This window comes from Caretta caretta, chromosome 5 (assembly GCF_965140235.1).
Source record: "Caretta caretta isolate rCarCar2 chromosome 5, rCarCar1.hap1, whole genome shotgun sequence".
Taxonomy (NCBI): Eukaryota; Metazoa; Chordata; order Testudines; family Cheloniidae; genus Caretta; species Caretta caretta.
Window position 1 is genome coordinate 125394407 of NC_134210.1, and position 23341 is coordinate 125417747.

The following is a 23341-nucleotide window of genomic DNA, read 5'->3' on the forward strand; positions in this document are numbered from 1 at the left end:
AGCAATTTCCAATGGCTGCAGATGCCGGGTCAGTGCATCTGCATCTACATTGCTTCTCCTTGATCGGTACTGAATGCTGAACTCGTAGCTCACCAAGGCGGCCACCCATCTCTGCCCTGTAGCATCCAGCTTAGCACTTGTCAACACTGTAAGTCAGCGGATTGCTGTCTGTCCACACTTGAAAGCTAGCACCATACAAGTAGTCACAAAACTTCTCAGTAATGGCCCATTTCAAGGCCAAGAAAAGACAGTTACCTTTTCTGTAACTGGTGTTCTTCGAGTTGTCCATTCCACAATAGGTGTGCGTGCTCGCCATGTTCACCGGTGCCGGAAGTTTTTCCCCTAGCAGTACCCAAAAGGGAGTGTGCCCCAGCGATCCCTGGAGTGGCACCTGCATGGCGTGGTATAAGGGGAGCTGTGCGCTCCCCCCACCCTCAGTTCCTTCTTGCTGGACAACTCCGACAGAGGAGAAGGAGGGCAGGGTGTGGAATAGCATGAGCAACACATCTCGAAGAACACCAGTTATGGAAAAGGGAACTGTCTTTTCTTCTTCGAGGGATTGCTCATGTGCATTCCACAATAGGTGATTCCAAGCTATATCCGTTGGAGGTGGGTAGGAGTCCACAGACACTTGGGACAGAGTACAGCCCTGCCAAATCCGGCATCCTCCCTGGTTTGGGAGACGATCACATAATGTGAGGTGAACATGTGAACCGATGACTATGTGGCAGGCCTACAGATGTCCTGAGTAGGGACATGGGCCAGAAAGGCAGCCGACGAGGTTTGTGCCCTGGTTGAGTGTGCCCTCACAATCGACGGCAGAGGGACTCCCGCCAGGTCGTAACAAGTACGGATACACGAGGTGATCCAGTTGGAGAGCTGCTGAGTGGAGATCGGCTGACCTCTCATGCATTCGGCCGAGGCGATGAACAGCTGCAAGGACTTCCTGAATGGCTTTGTACATTTCAGGTAAACAGCCAGAGCCCGTCTCACATCCAGCATATGGAGGCGGCACTCCTCACTGGACTTGTGGGGTTTGGGACAGAGCAATGGCAGGAAAATGTCCTGACCCATATGGTAGGCAGAGACCACCTTGGGGAGGAATGAAGGATGTGGTCAGAGCTGGACCTTATCCTTATGGCACACCATGTACGGGGGTTTGGAGGTCAGGGCCCGGCCCGCCGAGACCCATCTAGCAGACGTGATCGCCACCAGGAAGGCTACCTTCCACAAGAGGTGCGACCAGGAGCATGTAGCTAGCGGTTCAAATGGAGGTCCAGTTAACCTAGCCAGCACCAAGTTCAAGTCCCACTGTGGGACCAGGGGCCTAACACACGGGAAGAGGCATCCAAGCCCTTAAGGAATCGGCCAGTCATGGCATGAGAGAATATCGTGTGACCCTGCACTGGTGGGTGGAAGGCCGATATGGCGCCAAGTGCACCTTGACGGACGAGGGAGCTAGGCCCTGGGCTCTAAGATGAAGGAGGTAGTCTAATATAAGCTGGATCGGAGCAGCCACAGGCGAGACGCCCCGACTAGCAGCCTACCGGGAAAACTAAGACCATTTTGCCAGGTAGGCCTGACGCACAGAGGGTCACCTGCTCTCAGGAGGAAGTGCTGAACCCCTTCCCAGGAAGTCCTCTCCTCCCGACCTAACCATTGAGCAGCCACGCTGTGAGGTGAAGTGCCGCTAGGTTGGGGTGGAGGAGACGACCTTGGTCCTGGGAGAGCAGGTCTGGGCGGGACGGCAACAGCCACGGTGAGTTGACTGCCAAGCTCGTGAAAGTCCCGTACCAATGTTGCCTGGGCCATGCTGGGGCGATCAGGAGGACCCAGGCCCTGTCCGTTTTTATCTTTTCCAAGACCTTGCCGATCACTGGAATCGGGGGAAAGGCATAGAGAAGTTGGCCTGACCAGGGCAGAAGGAAGGCGTCGGAGATCACGCCCATGCCCAGCCCTCCCCTTGAGCAGAAGCGGGGACACCGGCAGTTCTGCCGGGTCACGAACAGGTCCACTTGGGGAGTGCCCCATGTTCGGAAAATCCTGTGCACCACCTCTGGGTGCAGTGACCGCTCGTGCTGCTTCAGGCCAGCGCAGAGGAAAAGCAAATAGCAGGGATTTCTGTGCACAGTTTGGCCTCAGCCTCGGGCTGCAGAGACCCTTTGCTGTGATCTGGAATTCCCCCACGTGGTGGCAGCAATGGCCCACCATTGCTTGCCTGCCACCTCCAATGGCAGCTGACCCTTGGCTCTCCCTTGTGCTTCTCACCCATCCCCAGGAGCGGTTCTGGCTGAACTCAGGGGCATTTTTGCTGCCCCTAGCCCTCCTGCTCACTGCTGACCGTTCTTTTAGGAGCCAACACTCCACAGCCGTGCACAGGGCTGGGCCACGCATCAGGGCTCCTTGCCCAGATCACACGGGAGCAGGGTGAGGCCTGGGGCAGAGCCGAGGGTTAAAGGCATCCCAGGGGATTTGGGAGCCCAGTTCCCAGGGAAGCTGCGTTGGCTGTGACTACCCGGGACTGGCCAGACCGGCCGCGGATCTCCGGTATAAATCTGGACCATCTCCACTGGGCTCAAGGGGGTTAGCTGAGTGGAAACCGGTGACGGATCACCTGGCCTCACAGCGGGGAGAGGTACGGGTACGCGGGGGGCAGAGCTTGAAATGTCTGAGACCTGAGAGCGGCCGCCGTCTCCCCCTTCAGGAACGCTTCCATGAAATCAGCCAGACACAGACCTCAGTGTGGGGTGGTGCCTGCAGCTCCGAGACAGTGCCCGGGAACTGCAGTGCTCATTGCGAGACCCCCTGAGCCTACCCCAACTTGGGGTGCAAGCAGAGAGACCTTGGGGGGACAGGGGGTGCCCCCAGCTCCCTTCAGCTCCACCTGGGGAGATCGGTACCGTGGCTGCTCAGCTCTGGGCCCTTTGGGAGTGTACTAGCCAGCGAGTTAGCATTAGCGACGTGCCCAATCCCAAACAGGCAGCTGGGTGGCGTCCTTAAAAGAGTTGGAAGAAAACACCACAGCAAGCTCCATGGGAGGGCAGGAGACCCTGACAGAGCGGTGTAGACTTGTTCCTGGACAGAACAGCAGCAGATGCTTTAATAACTCCTATGACAATGAGTTACTGTCAGGAATGCCTTGGGCGTGGGTGTCAGCTGTTGTCCAGCCAGGCACGTGGCTTGTGATTCTGGATGGTTATTTCCCCATGACAGGAACAGCTGACAAATTCTCCAGTCCTAGTTCCTGCCCACCTAGGACTTCTACCCGGTAGGACTGCCCAAGCAGCCCCCAGGAGAAACTTGACCCTTAATTTCTGGGTCCGTAACTAATAATGCCGGGGTTGAGAAATTGATCCTGGAGTACAGTTAGTACAGACAATATCACTGACCCACCCCTTCAGCAACAGGGTTAACTTCCAACCCACGAGCCGCAAGGCACATCAGCTGTTGGACACATCAGTGCACCTTGGGAAGCCGCTGGGCAGAGCCCTGTGCCAGGGAGAGCAGCGCTGCGTTCACACCCCGTTTATAGAGTAACCACCCTGGGGCGTGACACCTGTTCCTGAACACAGCCCTGCAGTGAGCACCCTGCAACTGTGGGCGTGACATGGGCAGGGGGGGCAGATGGGGATACAGGAGAACTGAAGGGTTATGGCCCAGATCCTCAAAGGTATATAGGCACCTAACCCCCAGGGGGCCTATCTGCCTCCCATTTCTTGTGTTCAGGGGAAGGTGACCGAACAGATCCCAAACCACTCCCCATCCGGGGAATTTAGATTATTTCCTTGTTACAAGGGATCATAACACTGCAGTGAGTAAGTTTCATTTCCAATCTCCTCAGCTGACCGCAGATGCTGTAAGTCAGTGGTTCTCAAGGAGGGGCCCAGGGCCCCTTCATGGGGTGGCGAGCAGGTTTCAGAGGATCCGCCAAAATCCACTAGCTGTGCAGAAAACCAGTTGTTGGGGCACAGATGGGCCGTAGAGTTTTTATAGCATGGGGTGAGGGGGAAGAGAAGGGAGGCTAAGAAAGAAGAAGGTTGAGAACCTCTGTGGTAAGTGACACAAGTACAAATTAAACACCGGAAATTTCATATCATGAATATTACTAGTTTCAGGTAACACGCATCACAGCCCTGCACTGGGTCTCTCGGGTGTGACTCCAAGAGAACGTTCCATGTGTGAAAAACAATGTTCTCTAAATCCAGCAGAAGATAAACCAGCGCATCTGATTTAACTCTGCGAGGGCAGCACATGCTGGGACCCAGTCACCAGTGGGGTAAGGCTGACCCACTCCAGTGCAATCAATAGCATTGCATCTACGTAGGACAGCTATGAAATGGGCCCCTTCCGCCACCTGTGTATATGTCATGTGACTCTGATCCCAGTTTGTGAAGAGCCCAGAGGGCCTCCACCAATCCTGATAGGCTGCGCTAATTGAAAAGCTAGCAGTGTTTAACCCTGTGTTTTGGGGCTGTACTAAAAGCCGAAGGAAGAGCCCCAGGTGTGGACACACACATGGATTGATTTGGGTATGCAGACACAGAAGCCAGCATCTGAAAATCTGGGGTTATATGTACAGAGACCAGGCACTTAAAATAATCTCTGTCTTTCTATTGGTAACTAGAACTCAAAGGCTTTGTCTAAACAATGGGTCCAATTAAACCCAGGCAAACAGGTGCATCTTTGGTGTGTGGATCTCTGTTGGTTTAAGGCTGGTCATAGCTGTTTCGCTTGTGCCTGTGAGCTTGGAGGTAAGTTAAACCAGAATAACCTGCTTTAAACCGATCAGAGCGTCCATGCCCCAAGGGGGACCGGTCTGGCTAAACCAGTACAGAATCAGACCTTCAGTGACAGGAGCACCACGCTGTGGGCAGACGAGGCCTTAATAAAATGTTCGTGGATTGTCAGTTGTCTTAATAGACTTTTAAGGCCAGAAGGGACCATTGCGATCATCTGTCTGACCTCCTGTATAGCAGAGGCCAGGGACCTCACCCAGGGATTCCTGCTTCCGGCCCAGAACGTCTGGGTGCGCTACAGTTGATCCCTTAGAAAGAAAGAACCAATCTGGAGTTCAAATGATGATTCTTCCACTGGCCCGGCCCCTTCCCTTCCCTCTTACAAATCTGCCCCCATCTCCAGTCCAAATGAGAACTGTGCTCTCCTTTGCTTTTTCATCTCCCCCCCGCCTCCCAAACTCATTGCAAACATTTCACTTTCAATAGACAGCAGCCCCTAGCCGAACCCTCAGGACCCGCTTTCCTTCTAGCCGGTGTCCAGCCCTGCATGCTCATGCTTCGGGAAGGCTCCCAGCTGAAAAGCAGGTGCACTAAGCAGAGGGTTTCCCCACACTCGGGGCGGTGAGTGGGCCAGCTCTGGGTATACCAGCCGCAGGGCTCACGGAGCGCAGGTGCTAAAGATCCCCAGCGTCGGGTAGATTTCACAGCCATTTCCAGGGTGAATCAGCCTGCCAAGGGCAGTCGACACACATGTTGCTCAGGATCGTCACACAATACCGCCCGGACCTCTCCCCTTTTCCGCAGGTGTGGCAGGCCCGCTCCATGGCTGATCTGCTCGGGGATGTGCCCGCTCCAGACAGCAGGGCACCGCTCCACAGGGGCAGGAAAGGTCCGTGCTGGGCCAGCGTCTGAGCTGTGCCCACACCGTGCAGCATGGGAGAGTTGGGGTGGTTTTCAGGCACTTTTGCCCTCCCCCAGTTCTGGGGCTCCCCTAGGTTTCCCCGCATCAGGAGATACCGGAGCCTTTGGGATTCAGACAGCATTAACCGTTAACCCCCCCCATCCTTTTCCACATCCCACACCAGCGTCTCATGAGGGGGGTTACCTGCCCGCAGGTTGGCGCAGTAGTCGCAATGCTGGTACAATGTAGGGCTCCTAACTCTAGGTTGTCTGCCCTTTACAAACCGTGCAGGACAACACGAGCTCGGTGGCTGTATGGCCCTGGGAGGCTGGCTCCAATTCAGGCTGGAAGAAGTTGCTTCCATTAAAAGGTGGGTTTGAGTCAAAAAAAAAAAGTTTAATCAAGTGTGAAAGTTTGTGGGGGGGGGTTTAAATAATTGGCAGCAAAGAATTTCTAATAAATTCAAAATACTTCATTTTTTAAATAGGAGAATTTGCACTTCCTCGCCGATTTTTTACTGTTCTCCCTTTCATCCTTACTAGAAAAAGATTCCCCTTCCCGCTCACTGCTCCCGCTTTACCAATGGAAACAACCAATGGTTTAAAAAACACACTTTTCTAGTGCAAGACAAAAAAGCAAGAGGGCGGGGGAGGGGGAAGTGAACAATTTTGAATGAAAACAAAACTCCTAGTCGTTCTTCTGAAAACGTTCCCACCTCCACCTCCCCAAATAATGGTCAGCCAGCCCTTGTTGCGTGAGGTCTCTCGGTCAGTTACAGACAGTGCATCATCACCGTGGTCCAGGTGTGTGTGTTTTATACCTGCCGCCCGGAAGAGAGGGGTGATGCTCAGAATCCCCAGCCCTTGAACTAGTCCTGGGCCGGGAGGAGCATCCCCTGCCGGGACACCAACTGGCAAACCCGCAGCGTATCTGCCAGTCACTGATGGCCCGAGGCTGTGCACTTCCTCCAGCTCCACCCCCGACTGCCATTGCTGGGCTGATCCGCAGCGCAGGGCTCACCTGTCACTGAGCAGGGGCAGCTCCGTGGCCAAAGCAGAAGGGTGCGATCGCCGTGCGGAGAAGGCAAAGACAGGTACACACACAACAGAGCCCAGAGCCAGGCACACACTGAGGCTCCAGGAACCCATGCTGGAGCCATGGGGTGAGGCAATGGAACCCCGCCGCTCCCCAACCCAGTGGTTCGTCGCATGCCAAGGGGCTCAGAGCTGGTGGCACTGGGTAGCCTCCTGCTGTCCATCACCAGCTGGCTGAGAACTGCCAGCTGCTGGGCGCCCTCGGGTGAGGTACCAGAGCCCCATTCTCTGCCCTAAGAGCTCCAGGCCGCCTGTGAGAAGCAAAGCGGGGATGGCCCAAGAGACAGGAGAAGGAGGAGGAGGGTAGCGAAGGTCAGGCACTCTTGTCATGTGCCCAAGGAGACTCCAGTGCCCACTGTCCCCTCCTTCCCCGTCCTGTCCCAATCCGATTGGCAGCCACAGCTCTTCCACTCAGCTCCGGGAGCTTGTCTGGGTCCTTCTCCTGCCGTTTGGTAGATGTCTTAAGCCACTAAAATCCCATACCCACCAAACTGCCTCTGCCCGCCCCAGCTGCCAGCTTGGGAGGCACTTCGCAGGCCATTCCTTCTCTCCCTCTCATCGCAGCCAAGTCCCTCCTCCTGATTTACACCCCTGTGCGAGAGAGAATGCTGGGAGTGTGAAGAACTGCCTAACCCGCACCATCGTGTTCTTTAACCAGCCAATGGTGGCCTCTTTTTCTATCCTCAATCCAGAACACTCCCCTACAAGGAGCAATTCCCATCCACAGACCAGGCTCCCGACAGCGTATTCACCTATAGGAAAAAAAGTGAATTTTTAAAAGTGAAGGTGTGATATGTTAATTAGTGATAATTATGGGTGAAATCCTGGCCCGACTGAAGTCAATGGCAGAACTCCCACAGACTGTAACGCTGCCAAGAGTTTACCCCATCATCAAGCCTCATGTCCGGGATTTGATTTAGAACGTGCTAAGAAAGTTACAATCCACCGTTCTCTAATGGGACTTGCTGCCGTCAGGCCCACTCATTCTCCTCGCTGCATTAACTCCAGTTCAGACGGTGCAGACAGCCGGGCTGGGCCATTTTACTTCAAGCCCATTTTCACGGTGGGTTCCTGTGCACGAAAGGAAGCTACAGTGAGGAAATGGCAGCCTGCATTAAGAACCCCTAAGATCTGCATCTTGTTTGGTGGGGCCGCGTTCCTGGCAGCAACATCGGGGCCCATGAAAGGCATCATGGGCAGCACAGAAGGGGATGACCTGATTCTCCCCCACTAGAGCCATTGTTTGTGCCTGCGTGCAGGGACAGTCACACCCCACCCACTGTGCGCTCCCTTTGCTCAGCAGTGGGCATCTGCTCCAGCCTCTGGGAAGTCAATGGAGTGGCCATTGGACCAGTCTCCAAGGCAGTAGGAATCTCTCAGTTAGCTCCCGTGAGCTTGCAGGCTCCTCGCACGGCCCTGCCATAAGCCTTGCCCCTTATTCTGCTGAGAAAGAGAAGTCGAGGTGCCGAAGCCCCGTTTCGGAACTGCTCTCTTATTTTGGGTGGCCCACTTTAAAGCATTGCCGAGTTCCCGCAGCCCCAACCACAGTCGCTGGAAGCTGGTGTGCTCAGCACCTCTGAAAGCAGCCACTCATGGTCCAGATTGGGCAGCCAAAGTCGCAGACAATTGCTGGAAACTTGGGCCCATTCACTTTCACCTGCACCTTCTGGGACTGATTTCAGCAAAGGGGCCACGGGTACTGAGGTTCTTGGCATGGCTGGGCGGAGCCACAGTGAAAGCACCACCTCATGGGACACAGAAAGTCCCACTAGCCGCCAGATGGCAAGAACCTGCCTGAGTTCAGATTGAAATGAAGAACAACAACAAACAAGTAGGAATATTAATTGACTGAATTCAATGCAGTTTCTTTTCTTTATATCAATGCCAAAGCAGACCCCTGCTGGGTAACTGATTCTGCTTTTGGTTCCTTCCAGAAGAACAAGCCTATCCATCCTTTCGCCCCAGAGGTATCTGATAATCATTTATTTTCATTTTAATCAGCTGCAAACTAAGGCAAACGCTGCACAATGTGGAAAAACCCTTCAGGAGCAACAGACAGTGCAGGTTCCACAACCATCAACTCCATGCTAGCTGCACGACAGTCTGGAGTTCGATCACTTTTACCCTGCTGCTTTATACACCGGAGAGTAACAGTGCTGAAGGGCAGTAACACAGGGAAGACAGTGTAACGAGAGAGAAGATCGGGTCTCCCAACCACACACACATTTACAGGGCACGGGTCTCCTTGCACGTACACCACGGGGTTAAAGTGATGCCTTGAGGGATCGAAATGATGCCCTAGACTGGTGGTCCCCAAACCGTGGGGCGCAACCTCCTGGGGGGGCACGGAGGAATGTTGGAGGGGTGCATGGCAGGATCTGGGCCAGCCCCCACAGGGGGCAAGGAGGGAGCCCCAACCAGCCCCACTTTGACTCCAGCTGCAGCTCCACTCTGCCCCCTGCTCCACCCTCCTTTCCTCTAGCCCCAGCTCATCCCCTGCCCCAGTTCTGCTCCCAGCTCAAGCTCCTCTGCTGAGCCAACTGTGTAGTAATGGGGGAAGGGGGTCATGGGCAGATTCCACTACTGGTAAGGGGGTGGGGGAGCGCACCATGAAAAGTTTGGGCACCACTACCCTAGACCTTGTGCTGTACCCTCTGCAGAGGGGGGAATTTCTAGGGGCAATGAAAGAACTGAAGGTAGTTGGCAAGGCAGAATATTGAATAGGGCTGAGATGCCTGGCAGAATGTGGACTAAATAGAATATGGCATAATAATTATTTTCACTGCACGCTGCGGCCACGCCAGCCTTACAAAACCCAAGAAACCTGAATGCAAGTGGCTTTCCAAGAGAAGAATAGCTTCCATTGTTCGCTGTTCATGAAAATCTGAATACATGCTGACAAAGAGGAAACCTCCACAATTAGAGGAAGAAAAGGGAGAGGTTTATAATTTTTTAAAATAAACTTTTAATGGACTTTACAGGCATGATTGCTACTTGTTCTCTCAGCCATAAGCAATATCACAAACTGCAACAGACCACATTTTCACTGTACGGTACAAAGGGTTTCTTTTTCTTTTTTTTTTTTTTTAAACTGGAAAAATATCACACAATCACTTAAATAAACAAAGACAACATTACAGTGCAAACAAACTCCTGGTTTTATTTATGCCGCGGTTACTGAGCAATTTATTTTTTCAAAAGTTCCCCCCCACCCCCGTCATTAGAACACACTGGTTGGAGAGACTCTTTCCTTTCCCAAACTCAGGGCTTGTCTACACCTACATGCTCCAGGAGCACTTCAGTACAGCAATACCTATGCCAGCAGGAGGGGCTCTCCCAGCAGCGTAGGTGACCCAGAGCTGGCAGCGAGGTCAACCTAGCACTGCCTACATGGGGGCTAAGGTCAGCCTAACCATGCCGCTCTGGGGGGTGGTTTACTCAAACCCCGGGCTGATGTAGTTAAACCACCCTAATTTTCTAAGGTAGCCCAGGCCTCAGGTTGTTCCTCAGCATGTATTATGTGCTACACACATGGCTGTAGGGATTTGATCCGACTGCCTTAATCACGTCGGCCCAGACCCACAGGTCATGGACGTCACTCCCACCAACGTCAATGGCATTTGGATCCGGCCCTTGTACAAAACCTTACTTGACAATTCCTCTCCCCCCACCACCCCCGGCTCACAAAAGCCTGGCTAGGCTCTCCGTTAATTGACTCCTGGTCTTTGCACTTCATTGTGGTGAAGACATAGGGATCTAAAATGATTATTCCACCGCAAAACCACAGAGAGACAAGTTACAGAATAAAAACAAAATGCACTTGAAGATGCAAAAAGGGCAGCTTGGAAGTTTGGATCACTGGGGAAGGCTAGGCTAAGGTTATGCCTTGGGGCTGGGGCAAGTGGGACTCAGACACACCCTTCCCAGGGTTCCTCCTTGCTCTGGAGGAACAGGGAGTGGGGGTTAAGAATTCACCTCTGGCCTGCTCCAGGGAGGAAGGAAGTGTCCTTATTTATATGCGCTGGGACCCATGTAGCCCAAGTCACAAGCTCTCTCCACTCCTATCTGCCCCAATGTTAAACCAAAAGTGGCCCCCACATCCCCGTATCTGAGAAGTAACATCTGGAATTCCACTGCCTGCCTATGTCCTGGGGGAGTCACTGAGGAGCAGATGAACAGGGAACCTGTAGGGTAAGTTCAGCCATTTGTAAAGACCACCACACAACCCTCACTTCAAGGGTAAGGAAACCATAGCCATCTTCCTGCAATGCAGATTCAGTTGGAACGTCCATGAGCTGACCACGGTATTATACAGAGCTATCCTTGGTATTAACAACCAGCTCACAGACTTGTTCGAACTAATGCTGGAATTCCCTATACCCAATTCACATCTGGAACAGACAGGGTTAAAAAAAAACCAGGCAGCGAAATGCATACTATCAATCTGGAAACATCATTATGGAACATCCTGGAGGTTCTTTTCACATTATACAGTACAATGAAGCAGTATTTTACAGGCATTAGAGTAATGATTATCCCATTACACTTCTCAATCAGCACTTATTTCAAAGCATGTATGAGGGGGAGAGAGGTGGAGAGAAAGGTGAATTAAATAACAGACATTTTTCACAGCCTTATTGCAGTCTGTAAAGTCTGTAAACTGCAAGTAACCAAATCTCTGCTCCAGTCACTGACGTATAAATACACAGTGTTCTAGACGGCGAGGTGATGACAGACCAGGATCAGGACTACCTGGCTACTGGATTTCACCAGTTCCAGCATTCACGTGCAAACACAGTTTGTCAGTTATCCTATTCAGCAGGCGTACAAAGAGCGTGCCAGCCATCTCTTGAGTTGGGGAGGCCGCTGCGTTTGCACTGTGGAGGTAGTACATCTTCTGCATCTGACAGTAATGAGATACAGCTACGCACAGATGGGGTAGGACAGTGTTGCTTGTGATGGCAGAGGTCAGGGCTCAACAGCCCTTGGGCTCACTTCCATCTTATGTCCCTAAAGCTCATGCTTCAGGGCTTCAGCTGGCCACCTGCAGCGGTCAGGAAGGGATTCCTCCCCCCACAGTGTATTCGGGATCGGGGAAGGTTTTTGGATCTCCTTCCTCTGAAGCATCAAGGATGGCCACGGCTGGAGATGGGACACTGGGCGGGGTGGACCAGGCTTGGAGGTGGCATCGAGCAATCTCTCTCTCAGGAGCTCAGCTGGCTGGTTCTTGCCCATGTGCTCAGGGTCTAACTGATCACCATGTGGGGACTCGGGCAGGAATTTCCCCCAGATCAGATTGGCAGTGACCTTGGGGGGATTTTGCTTTCCTCTGCAGCGCGTGGGTGGGGGTCATGCGCCAGGCTTGTTTGGGTATCTCTCACTTAATAATTTCCCTGCCAGGAAACCGGTGCCCCTTGGTCCCTCCTGCACTGTGCCTGTAGCATGTAATAGTCTCGTTTCCGGAGGGGCTGCAAGACCTTGGTCTCATTTCCATCTCTGGGTTTAGTGTGTAGGCGACCTGTGATGTACAGAAGCTTAGACAGGATGATCTGGTGGTCGCTTCTGGCCTCATACTCCGTGACTCTGGATATTCTGCTGGGGGAGGAAATACCAGTGACCATAATATTTTCAGATGCAGGGGCACCAGGCTCTTCGCATGAAAGTTTCGAGAATTCCCTGTAACATGCAGTGCCGCATTCTCCTACCCTGTGCTTCTCTCTTGGAGAGCTGGAAAACCCATTTATCACATGCTCTTCCATGCCGGAGGTGGAAAGGATGTTGGATGCCATGGGTCAGTTGCCCCAGTGGGACTATTATTTGCCCAGATAAAATGGACACAAGAAGCGTGGCCTCTGACAGCCTTTTAAGGTCTGAAACCCAGCACGTGGGCACATTCAGATGACGTTCTCCCACAGCTGATACATCACCGCACGCTGCACTGGCAGAGCGGAAAATGCGGATCAACTGCCTGCCTTGATCTCAGAATGACACTTGCAAAATGAACACAGTAACCCTCAGAGATTTATTAATGTACCAAAAAAGGATAAAAAATATATATTAAACCACTATTTTAATTACATACCCTATTCATAAATAATCAAGCACATTTTGCTATTGTAAAATTACTCATTAAGATCTCCTAGTCACACTGTGCGAGACAAAAGACTCCTGTGTTTGGATCATCCTGACAGACAGTGCATGAAGAGAGACACTAACATGGGGTGAGTGGGCAGAGCTATAAGGACTTGCATGTTAAGCCAGTCATGTGCTGATTTCTCCTTGAGCCCGGAAACAATCTGCATCCATTTCAGTGTCTGTTAAGGACAGCATGTCACCGGTGGAAGATTATTTGATCATACACCGGTATTAAGTCAGGAGAGTGAAAGAACAAATATTCTTGGAGTTTCCTGATCGAAGGAAGAGGTTTGCTTTATTTACCCTTGACAGCAGTTCTTTGGATTTGGAAACAATTTTTCATTCACAGAAACATCCCCCAGGAAGGCTCTCTGTTCTCCTCACATGGAAATAGAAACACAGTAGTGCAAGAGTACCATACACACAGGACTGTCTAACAGTTTTCAGACAGCCAGCACACATCAGAAATGAAAGGCAGGACATCTCCATTTCAACCTCAAGTTTCTGAGTTCTGGTCATCGATGCAGCAGTAATTCCTGCTTCGTTGCTTGCCCGTCACCTCCCATCCACAGGAAGGAGTGAGATTGGAGTGTTATAGGGTCCGGACAGCTACAGGGTAAAGCAGGGACAAGTGTTCTGCGCCCTTGATAGGCAGTTTTTTGGTGGTATAGTAGTGGATGACTTCCGGAACGCTGTCAAACGGGGGGCTGTTCTGACCCAGGATGTATTTCTCTTTGGTTTTTGTCAGTTTCATGTGCATAAAGCCTTGACTGCTCCTGTGAAGGAAGCAAAGGAGAGGGTGTTAATACCTGCACACGCCCCCCCTCCCCCCCCCAGACACAATTAAAGGGTCGGCATCCAAATGCGGCTCCTCTTCGCTGGCGACATGCCGCTGGCTGCGTAAGAACAGCGAGACAAAAGCCCACCCGCGCAGACCGTTCAGGCCAGCCTTTTGTCCTGTGCTAGCAGCTCACGGCGGCAAGTGAGGTCTTCCCTGCACCAGCACAGACAGCCGGTCCATGCCAGCGGGGACCCCTGGCTCTGGGCTGACGCTCGCCCACATGGAGCAGTGCCCGGCAGGCCCCAGAGATAACGAGCCCTTTCAATGGCTTTGAGCCTTCGTTCCCAGAAACTTCTGGGGTTTCAGCCCTATCTTTCCCCAGGGATCCCAGCAAGGCCATGGTCTGGTCTTTGGGGTGCCAAAGCTGCACTGGGGTGGGACAGCCCGAGAACAGCTGGTGGCCCCTTCCAGGACAGCTAAACATCGCCAGCTCCCTGCTGCGACTAGCTAGGGACTCAGGCCGGGAAAAGCCAAGGGCCCTGGCCTGGAGAAGTGACACATTTCAGCCTTTTAAATGAACGCGAGGCCCTTCTCAGTCAGCCCCTGCAAGAGGGCTGGGGAGGTCGCTGAACTCTCCCTGGGGCAGTACCCGGGGGTCTCAGGTGCTGCAGAGGAGTCGGGCTGCAGCTTTCCGGCTCCCAACCCCATGCAGCCCCCACCCCCACCAGCAGGTAACAGGCACCTGTGCAAAACCCCTTCCCAGAGGGGTCCAGCAATATCCTTTGAATCAGCAGGCGGCTGGATTCCTGCTGCCGAGGGCCCCAAGCCCCGCGGAGTCCAACCCTCGGAGCACCCGCACAGGGACTGCCGCAGACAGAGCAAGCCTCTCCGCTCCCGAGCCTAGCCGGATCCTCCCAGCACAGCAGGGCCCCGCCTTTCCCTCAGCCTTGACAAGGACAGAGGCGAGTTACGGGCTGGACCAGGGCTTTCCGGCCACAGCCCTGCAGAGCGGGTGGTGTGGGACTGCCCTACCCCACCAGGTGACTGTGTCTCCGGCAGCTAATGTGGCGAGAGGGGTAGGACAAGGAGCCAGAATTCTGCCAGTGCAGCCCCTTGGGCGCGGTCGAGGGATGGGAACAGCACCCCCACTCGTGTGCCAGCCAGGATAGGGCGGTGCCGCTGTGGCCTTCCCTCTCCTGGCCCTCTCTTCACAGCTGGCTCCTGGGAGGGGCAGCAGCGAGTCCTGGCAGCGGTGCATGGGCAGGCCGCTTCTCCTGTGCCCAAAGCCATCTCGCCGCCCGGCCCTGAGCGAGCCCAAGGAGTGCAGGGATTGGCTTTGGAGATACCGTATAAAGTGTTTTCTGGCCCTGGCTTCCTGCTCGGGCTCCCAGCTGTATCGATGAGCCTTAATTTCCCCTTCTTGAGGGGATGGGCACAGTGGGGGGAGGAATCAAACTGCAACATCCCCTCTGGTGAATAGCGAGGGGGGCACATCTCAGAGCTGCCCTGGCTAGTCTGCCTGGCGCATTGTCCCAGAAGGGCAGGCGTGGCCTAACTGCACAGGACACAGTGGCTGTAGGTAGTGAGCCGCGTCCCTCGTTTCCACGGGCATCACACTACAGGCAAATGCAATGACCCGGAGGCTGTCCATGCAAGAGGCAAGTCAGTTCCACGGCAACTGCTCGAGCTGCTAAGCATCAAGAGCAGCTGCCCACCCATACCCCACCCGCCTGGCGCAGAGCTGCCGTGCTAGGGACACCCCTGGACTCCAGGCCCTGGGCACCACAGGGCTCTGTTCTGCTCTGTACAGCAGCAAGGGCAGGACAGGGCCACAGGCCTCACCACCTGGCACACAGGGCAGCGGCTGTCATCACCACCTGTGGACTCCAGGACTGAGAACGAAGCACGGCACACGCCCACTCAGCGAATCTTGGATCCCTGCGGGGAGTGGGGGTCGGGGACGACATAAAAACAACAGGCCCTGGCTGCTAGACGTGGTGCAAAAGGAATCAAGGGGTGGCGTGGCTAGCATTGCTTCCTTGGGACCATCTTGCCACAGCGGCTTCCACTAGGATGTAGCATCACTTTACCAGCAAGCTCAATGTTTAATTTATAGCAAAAAACAACCTGTCACCCTTCTGTGAAAACAGCGTTTGGAAAAGCTCTCTCCTTCCATGTGCTAGAAACAGCATCTCCTAGGGAAGAGACGAAAGCTCAGTTTTTCCAGATTTGTTGAAGCAATTTTCTGATTAAATGACCCTTCTCTGTTGAGCAGAAATCACTGCAGACCCTGTAATTACAGCTTTGCAAGCTTTAAATCTTGATTTAAATTTCAATTTCTTATAGGAATGATTCTCTTTTGAAACTTAATTGCTCTCTAAATGGTTTCCTGCAAACCAAGGGTAACATCTCTAAATACGTTCTTATGAGGAGATATATTGTTCCCTTCCCTTCAGCTCATTGTGGATTTCCTTTGCTGGTAAATGGCTTACGAGTCCGCCATTAAATTAGCAGGATCAGAGAAATTGGTGCATATGAATTTAAAGAATCTGGCCTGAACTGGAGAGCAGGCTGTTAAAGGTCTTCAGGTCTATTGCTCAGGTAAGAAGAGTGGAGTGATGTGCTACTTTTAATAATATTAAGGAAGAAAGAGGTGTTAACATTATTCTTCATGTTCCCAGCAGAATGCTCAATACTATGAAGTCACCCCAGAACAGTTAGTGTCCTCAAAGCAACCAACTGACCCTATTCACAAGACAATTTGCTTCTGCACTAGGACAACACATTACCGCATTTTCAAAATCCCAGGCTGGGACACTTCTGGGGGACCTTTTTGAGGTTAGCAGGGTACTGCTAAGGCAGCCAATAATTGTTCTCTTTCCCAGCGTGCTGGTGTCTGCAGCCGGCATCTGGCTCACAGGGACATGGCTGGACTGCTCGGAGCGAAGGGTTTATCCAGTCCCTTAGCGCCCGCATGAGTCGATGGTGACACACTGAACAAGCGTCCTTAACATTTGCTCAGAGCAAAGGAGCGGCCCAACAGCGACACTCCTTTCCTCTCCAGGCCCTGCCCAGCACTCACTCCATGGGACGCTGAGCAAGTGCCACGCCACACAGCAATGCACTGGGGATAAGGCAGATAAACAGGCAGAGAGCTCTCCACACCCACCCCATGGGAGAGGGAGCAGCAGGGAAAGCGCTGTCCTCCCTCCCCATTTTCTTGGGATTTCACCTTGAATGAACACGGTCGTTATAACGGACCCAATGCTACGACTGGTGAAACAAAGCCAGGTCCTTTCAGAGAGCCCGGGAGATGGGAGACGCCGAGGCTGTACGGAACACGCTGGCTAGACAATTCACTGCCCAGCTCCAAGCACCCAGCCACGCATTTGGTGTGACGGAGCCTGCTCTCTGGCGCGTATACACTCTTCTCCGTGCCCTGCTCCAGCGGCACGAGCCTGCCCAAGCCAGTTCAGACCAGGGGCTAGAAAGTCACAAGAGGAGTGTAATGAAGCAAGGAGCTCAATGGAGCTGGCTGCCAGATTGCTAATTGGCAGCACTAGCCTCCATTAAACCGGAACCTGCATACCTGCACCCAGCTCCGGCACTGCACCCAGCGACGGGAGGGCAATGGCCCTGCAGATCCATTCAGGGAGGGCGACGCTGGGCAGGGGGCAGTGCAGGGACCTCTGCAGGTTGAGGGTCTGGGGCGCGTGTTCCCGGTGGACTGGAGATGGGGGTTATGCCATGGGATACTATGGCAGGAGCAGAGCTGGGAAAGCCTTAAAAGCCAGAACAAAGACTGGGTGTGAGGTACTGAGCTAATGGAGGGCTTCCAAGAGGAGCTTACGTGGTCAGAGCATCCCTAAGAGTGGCATTTAAAGTGGAGCGGAGAGGGGGCCTGCCATGGCAGAGGGGGTACGAACCGGCCAGCAGTAAATACAGGCTAGAAACGAGAAGCAGGTGTCTAACCACCAGAGCGGCGAAGCTCTGGAACGATGGAGGGCAGGCAATCTCACTAGCTTTAAGGTGGAGCTGGATATATTTGTTGTGGGGATTATATGACGGGCTGCCTGCGATAGCAGGGATTGGACCCGATGACCCAGGAGATCTTGTCCAGTCCTATGTCCCTATAGAGTCGGTGGGAGATGGGAAGACCCTGGATGCATGTGAACTCTCGCATTGTGGGGAGGCAGCAGCAGTGGGTTTGAGTTGTGTGGGTCGAGGGAGGAGACAGGCCCCAGCCTGTGCGTGTCCGTGACAGGGTGGCTCTGGAGGAGGACGGAGAGCAGAAAGGGCTGGGCCAAGCACACGACAGGGTGTCGGCCAAGTGGCCATGCGATAGCCACAGGGGTCAGGAAATACAGGACTCAGATTGACAACTTCCCTTACTGCTTCCACATCCAGCCCTCCAGGGCCTCAGCACAGCACAGTGGGGTCCGAGGCACGGGCTGGAGAGTCTGGCAATGAACCGCTTTTCCTCCTGTGCAAAAGGAGGAAGGATGTCCATGAACTGCTGAGTGTGCATCCGCTCCAAAGGAGCAGGCCCCCAAAGCAGCCTCTCGCGGTGCCTATGCTTAAGGCCCAGCCTGACCCAAAAGACAATGCTCAACGAAGGACCACATCTGCTTTGGGCTCATTGCTTCTGGCCACGGTACATACAGGCATATACCCCCACCCAGACCTGCTCCTGACAACATCCCCCAGCCCAGCTGGAGGGGTGAGGGCCACTCATGCCAGGAACCAGAGAACGTGACCCTAAAGCTTGGAGAATCCTGCTGCAGCTGGACACCCCAGCCCTTCTGCTAATTTTTCATGGTTGTTACATTTCCTGCCAACGACAGCCCAGCCGGTCAGACCAGGCCTGGATCAGCAGGGTCTGGCTGGCTGGGGAACATGACAGAAAGCTGGGAGAGGGCTACCAGGCAGACGGCAGCAGAGGTGAGCTGTGCCACGGGCTATGGCATCAGAAAGATTTACTTCTGACTGGCACCTGCTGCCAATCTTTTGTTCAGAAGGAGACCAATTCCGGTATAATGGTGGCATTCTCCGGTACCACCCTACATATCAGAGACCCTCACTTGAGGGCAAAGTCAGATTTCTGCAGCTGGTTTTTCCCTTGATTACAAACCCACGGAAACATAGCTTCTGTTAACAGCACTGTAATGACACCATCAGTTTACAACAATGCTAAAGAAGCCAGAAACAGCAACCCTGTTTCTCCAAAAGAGCAGAGTGCTTAGGTCATTTTCTTCTTCTTTGATAAAACAAGCTGAAGGAGCAAGCCACAAATGCACAGCCCTCAGAGCAGGTGACTTGCCTAATTAATGCACCAAAGCTTTCAAATAATACAGAACGCCATTCATATCTATGCTAACACTGTTCATTAGCATAACAAAAAGCAATTTCGGATCTAGAGGATTATTAAATACTATTGCCTAGACAGACCCTAATAATAGGAACGGTCCCCCTCCTAATAATCAAGGTATTTAATAATACATTACACATCTTTGCAGCTGCTGGGACACATTGCCTGCAGCAAGTATGCCTGCCCTATCCCTCTTCCTTTCAGCTGTAATTGCTTAATGCATATTTCATGAAGAATGCAGAGTAACTTATGTTAAATCGCTTCTCTTCAGGATAAAATGACTTAAAAACACTTGCATACAGTACGTGTGTGATTGCAGGCGGAGCGGCTGCCCGCGTGTGCTGGTGATTGTGACCCTATTACGGGAATCCCGGCACTGTCAGCCTCTGCTCCTCTGACCGGGAGAACACGGAGAATCAGCACCACCAATTTCCAAGCCAAGTGGAATAGAACAGATTTCCGCATCAAATCATGGCTCCAGGCCTCTGCTGAACGCACGCCTTTCCTCAGTTTGTACCGTAATTCTGAGCAGCCTGGTCCTGCACTCAGTGACCGACCTTACCGACAGCAGGATCGGGCCCTGAAGGCTCAATCATTGCCCTCATCACATCCTCACTGGATGGCCCCTCCTCCTTGCAACAGGTAGCATGGACAAATCCGTTCTAGTGGGAGGGAAACGCAGCCCATGCTCACCACTGGCTCCATCAAACTGCCCACAGACGGCTGCTTGCGTGAGACTAATGCACAGTTTGTGAATGCTTGACTCCACCACGCCTAGCAAATTACAACCAGTCCTGAAATCCCTAACAGCACTGTCCACAGAGCACCCCATGTTACTAGGCAGAGAGACAGAACCAAAAGACTTTCATTACCAACAGGCTACCCAGGTGAGAAATTGCTTCCGGGCCACCTTTGCTCTCACTGGTATCAGCGTGATTGTTCTGAGACACCCCATCACCAGAACATCTGGCTACCTTCACAATAGACTTCAAAACAATAGACTTCCATCTTGGGAAAAGTGCTGGAAATCAGCAACTCTCCTAACCCATTTCCCACTTGTCTCCACGTTGACACTTCCATCTCCTCAATCCATTTATTACCCTGAATTTACATTTCTTCAGCAACGCTGTGCTTAGCATAAGGACACAGCGAAGGCCCTGAAAAGAACGGCCTTCAATTAGCTGAAAGAAGAGAGACCGTCCTGACTTTAAATGTGCTATCATTTGTTTTACCGCTGGTTTATGAAGAGTATCAGAGCAGAGTGGTGGGAGATACACTTCATCACACAGCTCCGCCAGTGACCCTCAACCCTGGTCTGCAACCCCCCCTCCCCCCCGCCACGTCTGTCCCCAGTCTCCTGTGAAGATCCTGCCACGTGTACAAAGCTGCATGGTGATATACAACATGGAGACAAAAAGAAAAGGAGTACTTGGGGCACCTTAGAGACTAACCAATTTATTTGAGCATAAGCTTTTGTGAGCTACAGCTCAAGTGCTGTAGCTCACGAAAGCTCATGCTCAAATAAATTGGTTAGTCTCTAAGGTGCCCCAAGTACTCCTTTTCTTTTTGCGAATACAGACTAACACGGCTGTTACTCTGAAACATGGAGACAGATTCACTAGGAACTCTGATGAAATTGCTAAACACCCACTCCACCTGAGAGCCCAAGTTGTAACTTAAATCCAGGTCTTTGTAGCTGGAAGGCGACTACATTAACTCATTGCGCCACTGAGCAACCGCTGGGGAATGTTTAAAATTAAGAGCGGGCATCACTTTGTTAGATCCATTTCACTGCCTATTTGTAGCCAACTGCAGTGACCGCATCCTTACGGCTGGGTTCAACATTCCATTCCAGCCCACTTTTTTCACTTGTTCATAATTCTCTCCAATTTTTTGGGTCTGGACGTTGTTCTGGGCTGAAATGCAGCCGCAAGGCAAAAGGTTTTGGAAAGCCGGAGATAAGCTGGCTGAAGCATTTTTTCCCTGTAACGTCAGCATGAGAGCCTGACTCCTCCCCTGCCCCTTCCCACTTTGCCTGTGCTCCAGTCACAATAACGGTGCTCACGCTGGCTGCAGCTAGAAATACGGGATGACGTTTTTCACCATCCTGCATAAGGGTGAGAAAACAATCAGTGTGGTACAGGGAATGGCGATCTTTGGCACGCGGCCCGCCAGGGTAAGCCCTCTGGCGGGCCGGGCCGCTTTGTTTACCTGCTGCGTCCGCAGGTTCGGCTGATCGCAGCTCCCACTGGCTGCGGTTTGCCGCTCCAGGCCAATGGAGGCTGCAGGAAGCGGCGCGGGCCGAGGGACGTGCTGACTGCCGGGGAGCTTACCCTGGTAGGCAGCGTGCCAAAGATTGCCAATCCCAAGTATAGTACTTCGAAAGCTATGGCTGTTTAAATGCAGCACCCTCAAACATGTTTGATGGGAGTTTGTTCCCCTTCCCAGCCCCATAATGTTCAGGGCCTCTTGACACATTTGTTACTGAGGTCTTTGCTAAGTAGCTACAGATCCCGAGCCTGCTCCTGCCAGGCCACGTGGTTTTACAGTCACTTTTTAAGTTTCTCTCCCCCATGTTGCTGTGCCCAAAAATCAAAGAGGGGCAAGTGACTAAGACCCAGATCCTCAACAGGTTTTCAGGCACTTAGCTCCCAACGAAATCAGTGACAATTAGGCAGATAACAACAGAGGTGGGCAGAATGCATGTAGTCAATTGTGCACAGTGCTGTTATCTTTTGCCAGCAGATCGAGGGACGTGATCATTCCCCTCTATTCAGCATTGGCGAGGCCTCATCTGGAGTATTGTGTTCAGTTTTGGGTCCCACACCATAGGAAGGATGTGGAAAAATTGGAGAGAGTCCAGCAGAGGCAACAAAAATGATTAGGGGCTGGAGCACATGACTTATGAGGAGAGGCTGAGGGAACTGGGATTATTTAGTCTGCAGAAGAGAAGAGTGAGTGGGGATTTGATAGCAGCCTTCGACTACCTGAAAGGGGGTTCCAAAGAGGATGGATCTAGACTGTTCTCAGTGGTGGCAGATGACAGAACAAGGAGCAATGGTCTCAAGTTGCAGTGGGAGAGGTCTAGATGTATTTCACGAGGAGGGTGGTGAAGCACTGGAATGGGTTACCTAGGGAGGTGGTGGAATCTCCATCCTTAGAGGTTTTTAAAGCCCGGCTTGACCAAGCCCTGGCTGGGATGATTTAGTTGGGGTTGGTCCTGCTTTGAGCAGGGGGTTGGACTAGATGACCTCGGGGGGGGGGGGGGGCAGCATGCCCAGAGTAGAGCACGAGGTGCAGCCCACGCAACCCCACCACGGCTGCTGCTGCAGGAGCAGCTATAGCCCACAGCGGCACAGCTCACAGCCAGTGGATCGTATGCTACGGTTCACAGTGTGTATGCGCATGGCCTCTCTGCCCCATGCCCACCCGCCACAGCAATGGTATCATTACATAGGCGTCCTCATGCTGGTCTTGCACTCATGGAGCATTCGTAGAGTACATACAGGCTATATAATGTGGCTGCAATAACCTGGGCCCCACGTCCTGCTTTGGGTTACTCAGGTGCCATTGGACCAAACAGGAATTCATAGATGACAAGGCCAGAAGGGACTATTGTGACCATCTAGTTTGATCTCCTGCATTGCACAGGCCAGAGACCTGCCCCAATAACTCCTAGAGCAGAGCTTTTAGAAAAACATCCCACCTTGATTTAAAAACGGTCAGGGATGGAGAATCTGCCACAACCCTTGGTAAATTGTTCCAGTGGTTAATTACCCTCATTCCTAAAAAATGATGCCTTATTTCCATTCTGAATTTGTCAAGCTTCAACTTCCAGCCATTGGTTCGTGTTAGACCTTTCTCTGCCAGATTGAAGAGTCCAGTTTGATGATGATTCCCCTTTTACAGTTACATTTCAAGACCTATCAGTTAGCCAGTTTTTAATCCATTTAATGTGTGCCATGGTAATTTTACATTGTTCTAGTATTTTTTTTTAATTCAAAATGTTGTGCAGTACCAAATCAAATGCCTTCCACAAGTCTAAGTATATTACAGAGGTGGCCAAACTTACTGACCCTCTGAGCCACATACAATAATCTTAAGAAGTTTGAGAGCCACAAGACACAAACAACCTTTACACATGCATCTTTAAAAATATTAACATCCTACTTACTGTATCATGGCTAATTACTGCTAGAGCTAGAGGCTTTGCGGGTCTCCATCCTGGTCATAAATCTTTGGAAATCTGGTTGATATGTTGTCAAGGCAGTATGGAGGAGTTCAGTCAGATATTGATTTGAAAGGACTGCACGATGTTTCGATTTT

The 23341-nt window shown here is 52.4% G+C and overlaps 1 protein-coding gene across 1 annotated transcript in view; it reads right to left on the minus strand.

The window, feature by feature from the left end:
- Positions 1-9672: 9672 nt before the first annotated feature.
- Positions 9673-23341, minus strand: part of SHB (SH2 domain containing adaptor protein B) — a 146569-nt gene continuing 132900 nt past the window's right edge. The window contains exon 6 of the mRNA XM_048850381.2: positions 9673-13642. Within this exon, the coding sequence (XP_048706338.1) occupies positions 13459-13642 (184 nt within the window). The 3' untranslated portion in view covers positions 9673-13458. The remainder of the gene's footprint in view (positions 13643-23341) is intronic.